Genomic DNA, 21,683 nt, shown 5'->3' with positions numbered 1-21,683 from the left:
TTTACTCCACAACAAAATATAATTTAATGCATTCACTTTTCACTGTGTCGATCACAAATCTATATTGATTTAGAAAATAAAATTAAAAAAAAGAAAAGAAAGGAAAGGAAATGATCCAGTACTGTCCTTTTGTCTTAATGTAAGGCATGCAGTCTTGACAGAGCTTTGGACATTGAAAGCTACAGGTCATTACAGAAGACACACTGACACTCAGCCACAAATACACACAAAAGCGCTCGTAGTATCCACTCTGTTCTTGGGGCCCAATAAACATTTATTCTTTGCACATACAATGAGTAGAAGTGGAATTCATCACAACACCAAAAGTATAGTAGTTCACAAATAGCAACAGGATACGCTAACACTTCCGCTGGGGCCTTTTCTACCTTCTCAGCTCTTGAGGAATAAATAGTGGTGGTGCTGCTGGGATACATTAATATGTGAGTTACATTGAGTTACACGAAGAGGGGTTAGTAGCCTAGCACATTGTGTGAGCATGTCGTACATAGAATGAGGATGATTTTTAACAGCCGTGACTCTTGCATTCAACCCTTTTGTAGCGAGCCCTTTTGGGACTGGTTTTCTGAACCAGTGACGCCTGTAAAAATGAGTTTCTTCATTCAGCGAGAAGGACGTCCTTCGTTTGGAAGTTACATTGAAATGCTGCTGTTCTAACTCTCATATAAAAAGTGCAGACATTTTCTTGTGTCTATGGTGCAAAATCCTAATGACCTCTGGGATTCAAAGTGGCCTCAGTTATATAAATACAATTATATATTTGCCTCCATATAAAAATAAAATTAGCAATACACAAATATTGCACACCTAAGGAGTTTAGAGTTATCAGATTATTGACAAGCTATAGAGGAAAATGTACAAACATGGAAATAATAAACCCTCTGTTGCTGTATAAATAAATATTTAGATATTCAGTTTTAATTCCCTATGCATGCAGCATGTCTCTCTGGCTGTGGGGGGGCCAGGTTGGGCAGAGGTGGAGTCACGGCTGCCAAGGGGAGATGGAGTTGGGCTGTGCGGTGGGTGAAGGTCACGGTGAAGCAGCAGGTAGTTTTCTTGAGGACAAACGGGGGCGGAGCTCCTCAGTGCTGCTGCGCTTCCAGCTCTCGCTGGCGGCAGCCCACGGCGGTGATGAGGGCGGCTCCCTTACCGCTGCCGTCCTCGGATAACAGGAAGTTCACCTCACATTTGGGGGCGAGTTCCTTCACAGTCTGCTGGAAGATCCGTGAGAAACTGAGGGAAGAGGGCGACAGGAAACTGTGGTTAGGAGGCAAGTTCGCTACTGAATTTAAAGAAATGAGACATGTAGTTATCACTCTAGCTTGGAAGAGCAACAGGGTAAAGCAGGGACAGTTTATTCAGGGCTTTTCTCATGGAGAAATAATTAATATATTTATTATGTCAAATATAGATTCATTGTTACAGTACAGAGTTTATATTCTGGGAACCAGGAAAAGCACACTTCTGTGTCTTTTTGGATGCCAAACAGAGACCACGTCTGTCAGAATAAACTGATGGATGACTTGAAAAAAAATGTCTTTATAAGGAATTGGAAATATAAATGATTTAGAATTAGTAATTTAAACTTTTCAGCCTAAAAATGTTCAGTTTCTCAGCTTCTTAAACAAAATGTAGACAGTCTAAAATACTGCAATTCAGAGATGAGTTTTCTGCCACTTGAAGCAGCAAAGGCCATCCAATATCCTCAAATATGAGGAAAATTGAAAAGGAAACAACCTTTGCAGCATGATGACATTTGATATGTACTGTCGTGTTTTTGAATAAATGAACTTCCCTTCACCCCAAAATACGCCCTCTTTTATGTTCCTATCCTGTGACTTACTGAGGGTGCAGCTTGTAGAGCGTGCCGTCCACGCCCACGGTGACATCCAGGTGGTCCAGTCCTCTGTTCTCACGGATCTTGTCGACCACGGCAGCCATCCCGGCTCCACAGATCTGAGCTGCGCGGCGCGACACCGTGCCACACACCTCTTTGACGATAATACTGTCATCACAGGTGCTGTCGAGCCCCAGCTGCTGCAGGATCGCCCTGACCTGCAGCAGCGCCAGACGATCGCTGTGGAGCACGAGGGGACGGGGGAGGGAATGTCAGAGGTCAGCCAACAGCAGGAGAGTCACCGGATACCTCACAGCTGTTCCCAGAGGCTAAGGTAGGCTTAGACAGTGTATAAACTCAAGTCGTCACATTGCATCCCCCCTCCTCCTCTCTTTCGTAGGTGTGTTATCCCCCTAGATGTTACTTCTCTGTGAACAATGATGGCTGAGCCTGTGCTTTCATGCAGTCATCCTCTAAATCATACGAGTGGTTTTGCATGTTTTCACCAGAGGTTGCGTATAAGCAGTCAGTGTCTGACATTTCAGGTTTATTAATTAGTTTTCTGCCTACCTGCAGGCAGCTGCCAGCTTTCATTCATTTCACCACAACATGAAAATCAACCTGCACCTCCTTGTTATGCTCTAATCTTTCAGAGCAGAATCATGTACAGTTCTAAATGCAGATGAACTAATATCCTGGTCTGTGTTACCGCAACTTTGAAAAATGAAAGCAGACTTGGTTTTCAGTCTGATGGAGTACAGAATTGATCTCATGTCTCTGCAGCTTGATTTTCCTACTGTATAGAAATCAATGGAAACCAATGCCTGCTGGTCGGCAAAGTAAAAGATTATTATTTGAACTAAATGGACTCTACTATTCAAAAGTCTGTCAGAGGAGGAAGAGATCTTTCTTCTTATATCAGTGGATTTCTCCCTGTATGATGTTGAAAATTAGTGCAAACTGTCGGCCGTCTAAGTCTGAAACCACAACACACTATGTACTGTTAATGTTTTGAAATCCTCACAGTTGACTGCAATGAAACTTATTTCAGTTGGAAAGAACATTTTGCATAAAAAATTAGCTGAAACCATTTGTTGAAATAAGAAAATCTTACCACCGGCTAGTTTGCAACATAGATAATGTTCCTTTTCCTGCCTCTGGAGAAGCAGGTCGGGGTTTCATGTGGTGAAAAAGCAGCAGTGAAAGTACTAAGTGATTCACTCACCTCTCTATCTGCGACAGGAACTTTGTCTCGAAAATGCCCCTGGTCTTCAGCGTCTCGGAGATTTGCCCCCGGAAGAGGAAGCCACGCTTGGTCAGATCAATCAAAATCTGCCTGACAATCTCTCCCAGGTACATGCCACTGCACATCTTCTCATATCTGACCGTGTGAGAAAGAGACGAGACATTCAATATTTCTCAGTAATGAGCACATGAGGCTAAATTATTTTAGTCATAGTTGGGACATATCTTATATGTGCTACTTGATCCAGATGTGATTACGAACCGGCAAAGTGTTTAACTTGTGTTCAAACTAGCTATGGAGATACTAAGATGTAGTTCGATACTGGAAGCCTCTTGACCTTTGTTTGCCTTCGTTGAGCGAGTTCTCGTCCACCGCCTGGTCGTACTTCGTCCTGATGTCATCCAGGCAGCCGTTGTCTCCGAACGCCCCCCACTCCATGTTGACACACATGCGGCCCTCATTTCCATCCACTATCTCGATGTTCTTCATCTCCTCCATGTAACAGGCGTTACTGCCCGTCCCTGTCAGGACACACAGTCGCAGCCCGTCAGTCTCAACCCTGAACAGTTCCTGATTTTACAAGACTTTTCGTTTATAAAGATACAAATCCAAGACATTTTATTTTACATTAGCGTTTCCTATTGGAGGTGTAGAAAAATATCTTACATATAATAAGACTGTGAGTATACGAGTTCCTCATCCAATTATTTTTCGAACGCTGTCACCTTTCTTTAACTTTTTCATGTGGAGATCAAATGTGTTTCCTATTAAAAACAACAGTGGTTGAACTCACCTGCAATGAGTCCCACCTCGCAACTGGGTTCCTCATACGCGCAGGTCATCATCGTCCCCACGGTGTCGTTCACTATGGCGACCACATCCAGCTCAAACTCCTAGAAAACAAACGACACAAGTACGGAAGTACGATGAAATCACATGTACGTTCCAACAAGAGTTTATATGCTGTGATAGTTTCACACAAATCTCACAACTCACGACTCATGCTTTGAGTTATAATCCAATAAATCAATGTACAGAGGAAAGTTCAAATAAACTTACATTTAAATTATTTGAATGCACAAGCTAGAAATTTATTTATCTCTTTATCTGCAAGGCACAAAATGTCAGATGATTACTTTTAGCAAAAACTAAATTCTTACCAAAGATCGTTTAAAACATAATTTCACTTATGTTTCCGGGTGTTTTTCACTCCACCTTAAAACAACTTTTAAGTTTTATGTCCAACAGTTGTCGCTGAAGGGCCGCGTTGACAGAGGGATTAATATCAGGCCTGGTAACTTTTCAAACGCCACACTGAGCACAATGCAGTTCACTCACATTCCCAGACAAACTATACAATAAAAATACACAAGCCGTTTCAGGGAACTGCAAAATTGAGGAGCTCTGACACACACACAAAGTACAGAGGATCGTCCTTGTAATTCTTAGTTTAAATAAGATCCCACACTGCAGACACAGAAAGGCACACTCCTCCACAATATCTGAACCCAGGTTTTTCCTGGTGTTATGGACATGCTATGACAACAATAACCACACACTGCTGCAGTCCCCCACTGCTTTACCTCTCAGTTAATCATTTACAGTCACTTTATACTTACTGGATCCTCCATCTAAAAGGGTGAAATCAATATAAGAAACTCAAACGGGAAGACATTTGAATATTAAAAAAAAAACTCAATGAATACAAAAAAAAGATAACAATAGTAAGTAAGCAGAATGTGTTTTGTTAATGATGAGTGATTGGCCCGCTGTAATGTTTATACCAGGATGTAGTAGGTGCTGCTAAGCTTGTGGGTTTACACAGTAGGGGGTGCGGTTAAGTGTCTTTATGCTGAAACTACTAACTTGCTGCTGAGTTCAAAGTTGTCAGTGCGCCAGGGTTGGCATGTTGCCACGTGGTGTACAGTAGTTGACTGCTGCAATATCTGTTGTATTATTACTGTAGTACTAATGAATATTTTGCCCGTTCAATTGTATGAAGGTGCTGTATTAGACTGTGTCCTGCGTATCTCCGCATTCTTTACAGACGCTTCACTTCTAAGCACTTGAGGTCTGCAATCACAGACGCTGGTTGAGTGCCACCAAGCGACATTTATCAGCTGCCAATCAGATGTTTGATGAGAGCTTTTAAAGCCACGTCACCTTCGTTTCAAATAGGCCAAACTGTGCCCCGTCTTATACAAGTGGCATTGGTCCAGAAAAGTTTTAACAGCAGCAGCAGCCAGAAGTTAATTCTAACCAGCAGGAAAATGGCAGATATGTAGGGTGTAGAATATAGATATAGATGGATGTTTGACCCTGACTGAAGAATACTTTCACTGTGGCAGCACAATAACGCCACAGGAAAATATCACATGAAATTCTATGTGTTGAAAGCACTGGAGAGACTGTAGCGTCTGTGTCGTCTGCGTTGCTGTAGTTATAGTTGCAGCACAGCTAATGATGTGATGTGATCAGATATATTTCCTATATTACCTCTTTCCTCTTGATGGCTTCCCGGAGGAGCTCCACCACGTCTTCGCCCTCGCAGTCTGTGGCCTTGAAGCCTTTGGTCCAGGTCACGAGAATACCCTGCAGAGCATGTGACACTTACTGGGGAAGTATCTAACAATCAGACAATTAAAAATAAACTGCTCGGGTAGTACAACAGGCTTTAATAGTCTGAAAAGCAGCCATCTTGACTAAAAGGAAAAATATGAAGGGAGACAATGGATTAGTACTGCTAATAACAGTAGCTGTTCATGTTCAGCCACACCCAATAGCCAGCAGAGGAAGCCTGTGTCTACAATGAACTGTAATCTATATGTCAAGATACTTTCTTTAATTGCTTGAGCTTATTGCACTTTGCTTTGATCTTTCTGCTCCAACTGCATTTATCTTGTAGCAGCTCAGGTCTGGTACTTTTTTTACTTTCTTGAAGTAATTTTGCAGAAATTAGAAAAACATACTGCGTCCAGGCTGGTCTGATGGCAGGGGAAGGAGAAGGTGAAACCCAGCGGCAGTCGAGCACTTTTCATTCCCATGTAGTCCAGGAAGTCGGAGATGCAGTGCACAATGTGGTCAAAGAGCTGGAAGGCAGACATTTATGCTTTTAGTGGTTTATTTACTGGGAGGAATGGTTGGGTTTTTGCTAATACTTTATTCTCTATGGTGAGACGAAAATGTTTGTCTCCCCTTGTAACCATAGCAACCCAAACACTACAAGCACACACATGCTCCAAATGTTGTTTATTGTGAGCAGTACACTGATCGACGTGAAGGAAAAAAACAAAAGGAAAGTACAGGAGTAAATCTATTTCCAAACAGGAAAGACTTCTGTTTGACAGTAATGTGAGAGATCCTCGTTACCTCTTCTCCAGTGCCTTGCATGACTTCTATGGGAATGGCGTAGATTTTGTTGTGCATCTCCACTGATCGCCTCTTCCCGCTGCGGATCTTTACCAGAAGGACACGGAAGTTTGTCCCTCCGAGGTCCAGAGCGAGGAAGTCGCCGTTTTCTGTATTACGAGAAAAAGGCCTTGTTAGCCTGAGGGCTGAGAGAGCTTAGTTTTTTCTTCCATTGTGTTTATTTTATTGTACAAGAAATATTGCTGCCTAAAGTCTAATTTGACTTCTTGAATATTTAAGTTAAAGATTTCATAATAGTCGTAAAATTATAAGTTTTATTTAGAGTTACAGATGTGGTTGGTACTTCCTCATGTCTTTAAAAGACTGTGCTTGTCTGAACTGGTTAGCTAACTACAGCTAGTTATAAGACATGAGTGATGACAGTTTAAAATGATAATGACATGATGGACACCGATTGCTGATGTCTGTTAAAATAATGCGGAAAAACCTGATTCACTTGAGATTGCCTCATCTTATAATCCTTCTGATTTTGGAAAACTGCCAAATACACGAAGCATTGCAATTTGTAACCCTCCATAAACTTCACAAACAAAGATGAACTTAGTTTAAGTCGATGAATCACTTCTGTGATGACACTTGATCCATCAGTGTGAGCACAAATATGATTTATGATTTACAGTGTTGCCAACCAGGACGTGTGCGACCCAACAAACCTGATCAACATTTCTAAACAGCAGCTGTGTCTCCAATCACAGGGAGAGAAAACATTTTAATGTTTGCAGGTTTGCCCCCAGATTTTCACCGGACCGTGTTGGGTAAAACTTTTTCCAGCCGGAGATGATCTAACTAACTTCAGCCTACTCTGTTTGAGGTCCGTGTTTTCTTCACACATCAACCTGTGTTTTTGTGACCTCGTCTCAGACGGGTCTCCTTTTTGAAGATCGGTTTTGTGACATGTCGATGCCTTATTCATTCCACATGCAACCTTTTGCTGTGTGATATAAAGCTAGATAGATAGATTAGATAGATAGATAGATATACTGATATGTTGAAAGCGCAGTCACCTGATCCATCTGGTGTACTTCGGACAAAGGTGGGCAACATTTTGACTGCGGCTTCCTTGTGGCTGTCCTTCTTGAGGCCTCTTTCGATCTCCATCCTCATGCGTTTCTTCACTTCTAACAGTTGGCCTTTGCTCAGCCGGAACTCCGCCATAGTCTGCTGAATCTGGCGCGCCTGCTCCGTCAGACGGTACGCCACTGCTGTCACCATGGCTGCGCCTTTCGCACTCCCACTCTCGGACAGCAGGAAGCGGACGTCAGAGTCTGGGATCAGGCGGCGCACTGTCTTGTGCAGACGGCGAGCGTATCTGTTCGGAGAGCAGAAGATATTGTCATCAAACACGGAGACTTTATCTGTTTAACCAAATCTAGAGTATTAATCTTCATAGGTGAGCAAACCGTCTTAGGAAGTGGAGAGAGCGGAAGATACTGCGCAGTAGTTGAGAGGCTCTTGACTGGTATTTCACACATACATATAGTATCTCCTTTCACTGAAGTGAAACTATTTCATAATATTGCACTGCTTTTGATTTTACGGTGATTTATTTAACCTGCTAGTGATGGCTGGGTGATGTGTTTGAAATAATTATGCTGATATTAATCTGGATATTTTCTAGTATTTTATCATTACATGGTATAATCAAATTTTAAAATAATGAAAGTGATGTTCAGACCTGGATTTCAGTGTCATGCTTTTCATTATTCCATGTTGTTGGCATCACATACAAAACTTTAATAGCTAATTATGTTCATTTGAATTTAGAGCTTGCTCAGATTTATTACTTCTTTGCACCGCAGAAAGATCGTACCGTCATGATATCACCCAGCTCAAAAGCTAAAAGCTTTTATATCAAGAAACCTCACCTTAAATTAAAGCACATCAGAAGGGATTTGTGTGAGCGTTTTCATTGACGCCTGATTTATGGAAATCTGAAATCTTCCCACCACTAAAAAGGCGTGTCTTGTGTGCATCCTCTGTATTCCCTCAGAGGATCCTGTTTGAAGAATTTATGGCTGGCTGAACCCTAAGCGCTGTAGTTGTCATTTCGTCTTTGTGTTTTGTTTGTCTTTCACAGAAAATATGAAGCCCAACATGAAGACTTAACAAGACAATCTAAGCATTTAGCCTTGCTTGGTGTTACCCTCCCTTCAGTGCCTGTCTTAGTACTGAGTACTCACTGAGGGTGCATCTTGTAGAGAGACCCGTCGATACCCACGGTGGTGCGGAGGCGTGCGACTCCTTTGTTTTCCTTTAGGCGCGAGAGGATGCCTCCCAGTGTTGAGGCAATCAGGTTTGCCGAGCGGAAAGATACGATGGTGCACACATGCTGCACGGCCAGACAGTCTTCATCTGAAGGCTCGACCCCGAGCCTCGTCAGGATCTCCATGCATTTCTTCAGTCCTTCTTTAGTCCTGAAATCAGAGGTATTCATCATTATGAAGAATTTCATCCATGCACCTGCAGAACCTGCAGTTTTGTTCCCACGATTGGTTCACACACACACACACACTCACTTCTCAATAGCTGAGACATGTTTTGTCTCGATTTTTCCTTTCGTCAGGAGCTCGGGGGTTATCCGTCCCTCAAACAGCAGCCCCTCTTTGGCCATCTTGACCAGGATGAGTCGAACCAGCTCTCCCATGTACATCCCACTGGCCATCTTTTCAAACCTGGGCAGAGCGAAACACAGCAGCACTTTCAGATGATGAGTTGTGGCTACAGTTTGCATTAGTCACTTCATCTTCCCTTTTAAAGGCCTCTCAGTAGAATTGTCATGCTGCTTTTGCTTGGCAGATGGGAGTTTGGGAGGCCTGTAACCTCTTTTTCTGTTACATAACGTTACGGTTGCACTTCGGAAACAAAAAGAGCTCTTTTCTAGAATAGTGTGTTAAAATAAGACAACGGCAAAAGGATCCCCGGATCCTTCAGGATTTCGAGCGTACTACTTTGTTGTAGTAGATGAAACACCTTTGCCGATTTGGCTACGTAATCAAAATCAAGACTGATGCATATCAACAAAATTTTTAAAGGAAGATCTTACAGCTGTTTTCCTGGGTTGATAGAACCTCTGTCGATCTCACGGTCAAACTCTGTGCGAATGTCCTCCAGGGACCCATCGTCCCCGAACGCACCCCACTCGGTGTTGATGCACATCCGGCCTTCGTCTCCCTCAACCAGGTCAATGTGACGCAACTCCTCCATGTAGCAGGCATTTGTTCCCGTTCCTGAATGGATGCAGAGGTGAATGAGTCCTGTCCTGCGTGACTGTTACGCTCTGCGGAGCTCAGTGCGCAGGGTGCAGTGTGATGCACCGGGGTAAGATTGTTAAACCTTTGGCGCCCTCACATGTAGAACTGCGCTCATTGTACTGGAAGGGAAATATGTGGTGACTTAGTCTGTGTCTTTACCTATAATGATGCCCACTTCACAACGCTGATCGTCAAATCCGCAGGTCATCATAGTGCCAACTGTGTCGTTCACCACCGCCATGATGTCTGCCTCATAGTCCTGGAAAAACAAGATTCTGTCAGACTCAGTCAAACTCTCAGAGGTCTGGACTTTGGTCTGTCCTACCATACCTGATCATTTTATTATCTTAAATTGCATTATGAGAAGTATAATCATAACTTTGGGTGGTATGTTTCTGTTCAAAGACAGTATCACATTTGCACATCACTTAAAAAGGAAAAAGAGATAAAAACTTACCCCTCGTTTCTTAATGGCCCTGTTCAGAAGCTTCACAACATCCGCGCCTTCTACACCACTGGCCTTAAACTTCTTTGTCCATGTCACTAAGACCGCCTATAAGAGAAGTAGTTTTATAAGGCCAGACGTTAAGTTACAGTCAGACAGGCTTGGACACATCTCAAATGTCTGTCCATTGCTATTCTAACCACAGCAACCAGCTCCAAAAACCACATTCACCCAAAGAAACTGCGACAACAATTACACTAAATTTACCTTTTACGTAACGGCAGACATCTGCAATCTGAAAGTGTGTTTTTCTAAAAAGCTTTTATACACCTTCTGTTCACAAATTCAACGTCTAAATAAGTTCATAAGAATGTAAAACTTTGAAGATTTCGTCATCTTGATGCAATTTCATGTTGCTGACTCTCAGATCTGATGGATGAAACTGTACAGTATCTGTAAAAGTCTGTTTTCTCCTTAACTACAAAGTCCACAACACAGTTGTTTAAACGTTTACCTCATCCAGTTTGGTTTGGGCGCAGGGGAAGGAGAACGTAAATCCCACAGGAAGCTTTTTATCCTTGATTTTTTGCTTCTCCATGAAATCACCCAGGCAATCTGCGACATGGGCAAAGAGCTGCAAGACAGAAAGGGGACTTAAACTCTGTAGAACAACAAGGCAGCATGCCAAAACATTTTTACTAACAACACATTAACAAACATTCAACACTTTTCTTTATTATTAGAAGTTGAAAAACTAATTACTTCACAGTTCTCAAATGTTCAAGCTTCATTTAGATGAAGCTTAAATGTATTTTTAAAAGTATAAAAGTTACAGAGGCATTTTTTATGTTTATATATATATATATGTTTATACTTAAAACCATTATCAGGAGCAGGTGCAAGTTGCAGAGAAAAACAGTTAATATATGATGTACCGGATGTGCCATTTGGTTGCTTAGTAACAGATTCACAAGTCTGGATATGGTTGATGTACAAGATACAACACAAATATTCATAACATTATGTAAACAACTTGATTTGTTCATGTGCTCTCTGAGCTCCGCTGGAGTCACTTTATACTTAATAAAGATAATACGTCTTCATTCTGACGGAGGCTGTTCAAAATCATATATTTCACAAAGTCACTCACAATGCAATAAAAACCAAAAAACCCTCTTTTGTTTAACAAACCTGTTCATATATCACGTTACATTTTTCGCCAGCTGTCCCTCCGACATTTCATTAAACTGCATCTGTCCTGTTCCATCTGTGTAAGTCGCGCTCTGAACCAATCGCACGGCCTCAGACAGTCGCTCGTGTTTTGGGTTATCGTGTTACAACACGACTGCCAGCTGCTCTCTACAAGTCCACTGTGGGTCAGCGCGGGTTCTGACGTCACTCTCATTACTCCCTGCGTTACTCGGGAGGTCGTTTTACACAAATTGTTCCCCCGGCTGACCTTAAACACTGCTGAGCTCTGTTTGGAGGGCAGACACAAACACTGACTGTTTTGAGTGGAAACAATCGACTGTCTGACTCGGGTCATGCAGTAGTTGTTGATGATGGGGATTACAGCGTTAGGACACTTCACCGGGTCTGTGAGGAAACTTACAGAATATTGAGGCCTGATGTTTTATATCTGAGGCTCTTAGAAAGTTTCATACAACATAAAAAATAATTGATGTATATCTGTGATTACCTGTGTCCCGCTCCCGTGGATGATGTCATCAGGGGTCTCGTAGACCTGGCTCTCCATCTGAACCGGCTGCTTCTTGTCCTGTGTCACTTTCACACGCAGGATCCGGAAGTTAGACCCGCCAAGGTCCAGAGCTATGAAGTCTCCCTTTTCTGTCAGGAAGAGAAAACGGTAGAGATTTTTTAAAATGGTAATCTGCCAGGTAGATTCTTGTTTTGATGTTTTGATCTGCTGGGTGTTTATGATTTGCCATGGCTGTGTTATTTGGACTACCCTCATTAATCTAAATGGGCTGGAAAGTAATACAAACACCTGTTGGTATAATGCAATATACAGTTCAACAGCACCGCAAACTGCTGCCTCCAAAATGACCATAAAGTTTATTCAACACTTCTGTAGTTTAAAGAATGAAAATTATAACCTACAGTAGGATTCATTGCAGGACTGTTGCATTAAACTACATTAGTTTTAGCTGTAGGTGTACCTAATAAACTGGCACCTGGGAGCATATAACTCATAACATTTCATATCAAAACGTCACAGATTTAAATGTGAGGCAGATAAAAGTCCAATGGCACAAAGTTTAAGTTGCACTGTTTTGCAATTGTCATACAAAGGAAGGTTTCTGAGGGAGTTTATGAGCCAAATGGATTACAAAAAGTCTCCACAGAGGAGCATGTTGGCCTTAAATGGATTTGGAAAATTAGAAAAATTTTGAGTAATGACTTTTTCCACTTGACGGCAGTGAAGTTCTAAGTTTGTTTTTTTTAATTTACTGGAATCTCTCTTTAGGATCCTAAAAACACTAAGGCCTGCTCTGGTGTGAGGATTTTTTAAATTAGTTTTTGATTACCCATTAAAGCTGATACTGTTCTAAGTGTCATTGCCAGTGATTCCCTGAGCTATCATTTCCGAACTTTGACATGTCGTTGAAAAAGCTTTGCACACAACGTCTCCCAAAGAGCACCTTTCCTGCTGGTAACTACAAGATTAATGTCCTCAGTAGGAGAAGATACACCGATATGTTTGCACTCGCAGCCCTTAAAAGCAGATGATCTCTGACCTTTTATTACCATATATCGTTTTCTTACTGCTTGCATTGCCATTATTGGGATGCAGATCACGGCGGTCTCTCTTCAGAGTCTGGATTTGTGACAGGTGTGTCAAAAACAAAACAGCAAGCTTACGAATACAGCCGGTAATACAAACAGGCACAACTTGAACCCTTCAGGAACTGAGACATGAAAAGCAAAGACACACACACACTCACACAAAAAAAAAAATGACCTAATTTCAAGATGCTCTTGAGCTAGTTTTTCACAGAAACCCTTTTATGTGAGCAGAGCTGCCAGCCAGGTGCAGAGGTGGAGTGTCGCTCCAGGCAAAAAGCCCAAATGTAAATCCATCCCCCCGAGGAGAGAAGCTTTCTCGTAACATCAGATATAGAGTTGGTTTCATTTTACTTATTGAAAAATTAACACACAAGTTGTTACCTGTTAAGATTCTTCTTTATGTTAAAACAACAGGTCGTAACCTCCAATAAAATGTGACTAATTAGCGAATGCAAGTAGGAAGATACCTAATAATTTCCACTATTTGATCACTTGTATTTTCCTGCAGGAATTCATCGGTTAGAACAGTAGCTCTTTAAGTTTACAAATATTTATATTCTCATTTTGAATTAAAATGATTAATTTACCTTTTCAGGTGTTTGTTTGACGCTGATCTAAAGTGACTTCAAGTGACGGAGCGTAGAGGGATTAAGTGTCACTGGAACCGAACACATGACAAGTGTGTGGATATGCATTTACTCTTTCTGGGATCTGACCTGTGACCTTTCGGTTACATGACACAAAACAGTGTTCTTCGTTCAGTGCCACCATGACTGTAGCGCGTTGCTGTGTTATGCTATTTATCCCCTTGACCTGACTGGAATGAGACGCGATCAGGCTTGACATATAGAAGTGTTACCGACATGCTGCAGAGCATGTGTCCAGTTTACAGCCCTCGTGACCTCAGTCCAAGCATGTGTAAACTGTGGTGCTGCTTCCTGGTTTATATATACACAAGTTGATTTTCAGTATTTGTTGCAGTAATTCCTTAATCAAACCCATTAAATCAAGTCTTGTCAGTAATAAACCATCGTAAGAAAAGCTTGAAATAAAGATGCACCAGCACCAAGACTCAGTGGGACAAGGATTCAAATGACTCGACAGGAGAAATGTGCCTGGCATTCTTAAATTTAATCCTGGCTTTAATTCTGGCAACAAACCAAACCTAGATGTTTACTCAGTTTTCACAAGATCTAATCTCTAAAGAAAAAAAAAAATATCAGAGCCAGAGCAGGAGCAGCTGAAGGTGTGGTCACATTGTGAGTTTAGGTCCCAGAAAGAATCCTTGTCCATCTTTGTCTCCTGGCTCGTTCCCAGAGTTCAAGCTTGGTGAACAACTCAGTTGATCACAGAGCCTCGCTTGTTGCACCACAGTAAACTATTGATTCAGTATTGATTAAGTCTGGATTAATGTTTAACTTTTGAGAGCCCTCTCTATTGTAGTGTGACATTATTGTCATTATTTATTCACTGTGGGGAAAAGAGTGAATTTAGTTGTAATGTGACGAGACTTCATCCACTCAGTGTCGCCTTTTATAGCCACATATTTAGCTCTGCTTGTTGCAGTCTGGGAGGCTGTGTCAGACAAATATTACTTTGCAGAGAATTGGATGAGCTTTTAAACAATCAAAAGAAAGTGACGTGTGGATTTATTTTTGCTGAACTATTATAAAAACTCAACTTAGTGGAGTTTTGGTTTATTTTTCTCGTATTGGACGAACATGGTGAATGATCCTAAACATAAAATTTCACCTGCACTCAACAGTACCCGATGCATTTTCACCGTTAGCACGTGACCCGAGTTTACATATTGACCGCTGAGCAATCTCCGTGCCAAACAAGGAAACCTCCCCCTGTGAAAATTTGTGAGATGCAGTTGAAAGCTCAGAAAAAAAGGGTGGCAAGAAGAGCTTAAGATAAGTTAATTTCATTATATCGAACCTCGTTTTGATGTGAGGACGAGATGTGGGAAAACAACATTAAACTAAAAGCTCAGAACTAAAACTAAACTGGTGAGATTTAGACTGGATTCGTGAGGCTATAAAATGAAATCTTTTTCTCTCTACATCTTTATCTATATTGGCTTTTACTCTCAGTGTAATCTCATTATGCCGTAATGATTACTACTGACATCATTAGAGCTTCGCCCTGATTTCATTCACTCATTTTCCTTCGAGCCGCACACAAAGTCTGACTGCAGTAGACGAACTGTTTCTACTCTACAGGTTACAGGAGATGATGTGTGCAGTGGTTTGTCCTGTCAGTCATCATGGTGTGTTATAACTCATAACTGCTGAAACTCTAGCTTCCAAATGTTTATCAGTTTTAATTATCACCATGGCTGCAGCTCTGCCCTTTGCATGATCCCTTCCAATCTCATGCTGGCGTATAAACCTCAGGCTATTTATAAAGTGAGAGAAGTGAGGAGACAGCCCCCCCCACCACGGCCCTTGTCCGGGCCTCAGCATTTCTGACAGGCACTTGATGTTATTTCTGAGCATAGGCACTGTTTACCAACAAGGACGAGCCGAGCTACGCAGCATTATAGGCCCGGTTTGTGACTTGGGTGGTTTGGTTTCTTTAGCACGTGAAACGTCCCTTTACTTTGTCAAACAATATCAAAGCGCACAGTCATAAATGGCTTCACTTTGGGGGGAAGCGAAAATGATTACGCCATTAATTAAATATTTGTAGTTGATTTCCCCAGGTAGTTGATTACTATACCTGTAACAGTCCGTATCAGTAACCTGAAAATGAAGCATTGCTAGATTTGTTTTCCTGTAATTTCAATATTGTGGCCCCTTAATTAGAAAATAACTACATAGTAATATGTGCTTTTCTTTGTGTTTTGACATGTTATTTTATTATTTTATACATACTATGGTTGGTGGTTTTTAATATAAAGTGTATCACTATATAACTATTTCTTTTTAAATGATATTTTCTCATATTTTTCAATTTATCTAGTAGTTTTATTTTTTATTTATTTATTTATTTTAATGCTCTTAGACGTTCGAGTTGCCAATCTTAATTTCAGCAAAATAAACGCGGCACAATCCTGATCGTAATGTAATACAGTGAGTATGTTACTGATGTCTGGCATGAGCCCCGGATGACAACAGGCCAAGGCTCAGACTGGCAACCATGAATATTTAATACTTTGCAAAAAGGTTGTGAGTGGATTATATAAACCTGTGGGTCATTAAATTGTCCCCCATGAAATTTAAAATCTGTGGTTTGTATGTTGTTATGAGATGAATACAGCATGTGATCCTGCTGTTTGAACTGTTTGGCCCAGGGGCTAAAACAATTGTGATCTACTGAGTCCAAATCCAGAGCACAAAGAGGCTTATGTCACATAACAGACCTGACGATTTTAACACATCAGCACATTTTTTTAAACAGATAGATACAGGATACGTCAGGATGCGCTTTAACACACTTACAGTATAGGTAGACTGTGTGTAACTCGACCTGCTAGCAATATCTGAAAGGGAATCACTTTCATCCGATTGTAATTTTTTCATCGAAAATTTTGTGAAAGAGGCGACGTTCGTCTGTCATCGTCGTGTATCTGTCATACAGTTTACTGCATCATGAGCCAAGCAATAATGAGACCTTGTGTTTTTGTCTATGAGCAGTGTTTACTCTATGAATTTAAACAAGATAATACAAGGTAGGTCAAGTTACACCAGTGACAGATGTTGTTCAGTGGCAGGTGATTCAGTGTTTCACCTCCAGGTGAATATTTCCAGCAGAGACAGAGTGAAGCAGGTTTGCAGCCACGCCTAAATTAAAACATTTTCATGCTTTAAAGTATAAATTAAAGCTGCACAACTTGCTAAAGCTACTCTCCCTAGTTTTGTTAGGGTTCCACATTGTCCTCAAAATACCTAATTTCCCCTCATCCCACTGTTTCAATTCAGAAACTCAGCTGTGAACTGCGCATTTGATTAATCAATTATATTGGTGCACTTGATCAGAATAGTATTATTAGTGGTAAAATGATGATGTGTTTCTGCCTTGAGTCTCTTCATGCACACTGTACCTGATCCATCAGGGATGGACCTGACGAAGGTGGGCAGCATCTTGACGGTGGCAGTGGGGTTCGTGTCACGGCCGAGCCCGTTCTCCATCTCCCGGCGGAACCGGTTCATGATGTCCTTCAGCGTCTCGTCCGAGAAACGCATGGAGTAAAGGTACTTATCGATCTGAAGAGGCAGGCACAGGACACAAACACGGGAGGGTTGTCAGGGAGCGTTCATCAACATGTCACAATATTAGGCAGACACAGTTCGGGAGCTCAGGTAACTTCTACAACTAAAATAAATGAACACATTTTAACAAAAGTAGCTCCAACCAACAGTTCAACCACAGATAAATCAGTGTCTAAGGTATTATAAAAACCTCATCCATTATTTTCGTATGTCGTGACACCTTAGCTTGTGTTGCCACTTCCTCTACAAATTGCACAGGAGACATGTTGGGGATATTGGATACTGGAGTCTGAGTGGTAGTTTAAAAGATCAATAGATTGATTCACTTTACAAAAAGTGCCATATATTGTGGAGCAGAGCCCAAACCAGGGCACCTCAGCCCCCTTAAACGTGTCGCACAAGGTGGAGATATTTTCATCTTGTCTTAAGACTGTTTACAGTGCAGTTTTATGAAACACTACATCAGTAAATGCAACAACAGAATAATCAGTTTGTCTAACGTAGCTTCTCTTGTGCAGTTTGATTGTTACATTACAGTTAATGCATCTAATTAATGGGATGTTTGTTAGGGCGGGTTTACACTGGACACCCACTGTTGTTGTTACGTAATCACAGGGCACATGCCATGAGGCACGGCACAGTTCAGAAATCTATTCTGTGCCGTGAGACACAGTCCACACATTTGTTTTATCGTCAGGCGTCTCTGTGTGGCATTGCTATTATTAGCCTCTCAGAAAGACTAATGTAACGTGAGGTACAATAACATTGCAGAGTATTTAATATAATGGGATGATTTCCAGTAAATAGTAAACGGCAAATCATGTCTTTCTCTATTCCTGTCCTTCACCCTCAGCCTTTTGGAGAATCTATATCGAGGTAGTTTAATTGTTTTGTTATTCATTCAGTTATTCGATTTCTTAAACTCTTGATTTTCTTCTTAAAGTACATTTCTTTAAATTTACAAAAAAAAAAAGCCCGATATCATATCTATTCTGTATCAGTTTTGTTCCAACATTTCATTGAAGCTATGTGATGCTAACAGTGAGTTAATTATTCAAACCCAAGACGACGCATGCAAAGCATCATTTTTGTAAACAATACCCCTAAATTTAGCCGGGCATTATTGTTTTCTCTGGAAACTTTGGAATCAACAGAGACACATTTTCTTCATAAGGTCCTGAGTGGACCAGCCTGGATCCAGGATTTCCGTATTTGGTGAACTTTCATTCTTTCGAGGAATGTTTTTTTTTTTTACACCCAGAGGGACTCTGTCAAGTTGCGGCGGCCTACTTCATCAGAGGCACGTGCAAATACTGCACAGTGACATCATGCGTGACATCACGAGTCTCCCACTCACTCTCCGTCCCTGGGAACATCTTGCTGGGCTGTCGTCCCGTCCACTGGCAAATTTCTACTGAACCCAAGGTCGTTTTTTTTGGATGGACCACGGCTGTAATCCAGCTCAGATTTCACTGATGGCAACGTCTGTGCTTTGCTAATGAGTTTATGTCGTCTTTGCCAGAGGTAATAAAAGAATAATGGAGTAAAGGGAGAAGAGATGAAACAGGAGAGAACAACCGTGAAAAAAAGGGGAATAATGAGTGAGTGGAGAAAGAGGGCGAGGGAAGGGACAGTATCATGGAGCTCACGACTTTCCCCAACAGCCTCTCACAGACACCTGTGTCTGCTTCAGACGCCCTGGCAACCGACGCTCCGGAAGACACCCGATAATGAGGGTCAGTCTGCAGCACATCACCTCGGTCACTGACCACAGCCCTCGTCAAGGACACAAATGTCAAACACTACTAACCCCCCGAGCAAACTAAAATAGAATCACATCCAAATTAGAGCTCATCATGGCCTCCTCCTCCTCTACTTCCCAAATGCTGCATCCTCCTCTCCCAGCCTGATAACGCCCCACAGGCTAAATGCTGACATGCAGCTACCGTTAACCGGCGTCCATGGCTGTCCACCAGGCTGCTGTCACATTACACAGCTCTCCAGCCCAACACAAAAGGACCACTGTGGCAGTCCAAAGCTGCTTTCACTCACCTTTTTGAGCTGATCATCCTTCAACTCGGTGAAGTAGTAGGCCAGAAGCTGAGCCGCTATCATCCTGCCTGCACGTCCGCCAGGAGCTGTCAGGAGCTATGAGGTGGTTGGAGAGTAAAGAAGGAGGGAAAGGGAAGGCTGCCGTCCGTACTTTCCTGTCCCCCCACGCTGATCCCTCTTTATCCTGAAGCGGAGGAGGAAGCAGGCCTGAACTGAGCACCGTGGCAAGGCAAGGTTAAAAGGAAAAAAGTGTGGTGAAACAAGAGTCCAGCAGCAGCCGTGCCTGCTAGTCTGCGACAGGCACACACTCACAGCCTCGCACACACTTAAACACACAAACACACACAGAGGCTGGGTTTGAGCGTGTCTCCTCCCTCTGAGCTGCTAGCTCCCTGTTAGCTCTGGGGAGATGCAACAGCTCTGCACTCGAGTGGTGGTTCACGCTATGCCCTGCCCCCACCGAGCCCTCTGATTGGCTGAGCTGGGGATGTGAAGGCGAGGAAGGGAAGCAGAGGGAGGGGTTGGTGAGAGGAGGGGGGCTTCTCCTACAGCAGCAGGGGAGTGAGGAAGGGAAAGGGGAGGAGAGAGGAGTGGGGGGGGTGACTGTGGGCTGAAGGAGGAAGCTGCATCTGCATGATAACCTGCCAGCAGGACACAGAGCCAGAGACTTCCCCCCGGCCGGCACGTCTCGCACGTTGCCACGGCACCCAGATGTGGACGTGCAGAGGGGCAGGGCAACCAACACGATGATGTCATCATTTCTCTTCCTGCTGCATCACAATTCAGCATCGACTACATGCTGAAGGGCATCAAGATACAACATGCAACCATCTCCTCACAGCTTTACACAGATTACAGTTACAGAAACAGACTCGTGGCCTGTGACGGTTTCTTATCTCCTGCAACAGCCCTCCCTGCCACAGAAAGATACCCATATCCATGCTGGACAACTTGCATACCAGCATTTAATTACTTGAAAATTTGCTTGATAACTAGAATATCTAAACCTCTCGTTGTGGACGATTGAACTTGAACATTCATTCCTGACCTTGGAAAGGCTTTCTTCTGTAATGTTGCTAAACTATGCACAGCGTGTACTCTGCACCCTAATGAGGTGTTGTTGTTTTTTTACTAAAAAGATGAATAATAACACAAATAACCAAAAGAGAGAGGAGGCCCTGAGTTCAAACCCCGGACAAGCCCCCACTAAATGTAATGTCCCCAGCCTCGAGGAACCTACACTTACCATGCAGCATAGAGACTCCCCTCCACTTCCACTCCCAAGAATGACTTTGTTATCTCGAGCTCTCGTCTCTCCAGACAAATATAATCTAATACACGAACCTCCTACGTAACACAAAACATTCCTAAATTAAAATACGCTGCAGTTGCTTGGTTTTTGAATGCGGCACTGAGTGACAGCTCGCAAAACAAAAACATGACGGGAACTAATCATTGGGGGGAAAAAAGTTATTCATTTATTTTTTTATTACAAAGTCCTTGACAGATTTCTTGTATTATTTCTTTTTAATGACAGGAAATGATATATTCTATTGTGGTAGTTGTCATCTATGGTAGGAGACACAGTGGAAAGCAGCCTGCAGGTTAATTATATTCAGTTACACCTCCAGGTGTAAATCAGTGACTGATTGGAAAAGCTCATACAAAAGCCTGTGAAGTGATTTTTCCAGTGTGTGGGCAACTCCTCTGTTTGACCTTCATCAAACCTCCTCACAGTAGGTTGATGGCTCAACATAAACTCACCTCAGAATTAAAAAAGCCCTTGTTACCTTGCGATAACAGAACAATAGAATGGATAGAAGTAGACAAAATGCGAATTAATCTAATGCTCCGAGTGTATCGTGTTTTTAATTCCTTTAAAAACTACAATAAAAATAGCTCGAAATAAGCAGGACTTCAGCCTCTAATATCTGACAGGAGTGATGGTTTTGTGGTTTTGTGGAAATCGTTTTCATCAGCGCAACACGCTTTGAAAAACGTCCCTTTTCAGTTATAGACAATACATTGTTTGAAGCTTCTCTTTAAATTGCTGTTGAGGCCTGATGCAACAAATCTCTTCATTGCTATACATAGTCAGAGACGACCCCCCCCTGCAGCTCGGTTACGTCACCACGCTCTGCGTAAAATGGCTCGTGTCTGCTGACTCAGTGACGTGCAAAGCCTCTGACGTCCCTCTTTTTTCCCCCCCTGAACTGCTGGTGATTTAGGACTTCCCTCCCTCGATTCCCCTCCATCCTGCTCACGATCCCCCCCCTCCCCCTCTGCCCCATCTTCTGCAGGCTGCAGCCACGAGTCACTGAGTGCATGAATGGAAAGAACGGCCTCCCTGTGCTGCCTTTCCCCACCCGTCTGTGCTACA

The 21,683-nt window shown here is 42.4% G+C and overlaps 1 protein-coding gene across 2 annotated transcripts; it reads right to left on the bottom strand.

Annotated features, from left to right (window-relative positions):
• Positions 1-19,688, bottom strand: LOC111665631 (hexokinase-1-like). Of its 2 annotated transcripts, XM_023420705.2 has the most exons (19): positions 19,304-19,688; positions 17,083-17,245; positions 11,926-12,074; positions 10,741-10,860; positions 10,239-10,334; positions 9,941-10,040; positions 9,574-9,757; positions 9,047-9,202; positions 8,711-8,944; positions 7,535-7,839; positions 6,471-6,619; positions 6,071-6,190; positions 5,598-5,693; positions 4,721-4,732; positions 3,895-3,994; positions 3,439-3,622; positions 3,081-3,236; positions 1,862-2,095; positions 1-1,251 (listed from the first exon to the last, which is right to left on the bottom strand). In XM_023420705.2, exons 1-19 carry the CDS (start codon positions 19,364-19,366, stop codon positions 1,101-1,103), a joined length of 2,772 nt encoding a protein of 923 aa, XP_023276473.1. In that variant the 5' UTR covers positions 19,367-19,688; the 3' UTR covers positions 1-1,100. The 2 variants fall into 2 exon arrangements, with proteins under 2 accessions (XP_023276473.1, XP_023276474.1); XM_023420706.2 differs by lacking the exon at positions 4,721-4,732.
• Positions 19,689-21,683: the final 1,995 nt, after the last annotated feature.

The sequence above is a fragment of the Seriola lalandi genome, unplaced genomic scaffold (genome assembly GCF_002814215.2).
Source record: "Seriola lalandi dorsalis isolate HSWRI2012SDOR001 ecotype SW California unplaced genomic scaffold, Sedor1 jcf7180002054656, whole genome shotgun sequence".
Lineage (NCBI taxonomy): Eukaryota > Metazoa > Chordata > Actinopteri > Carangiformes > Carangidae > Seriola > Seriola lalandi.
This window is presented reverse-complemented; position numbering and strand designations above follow the sequence as displayed.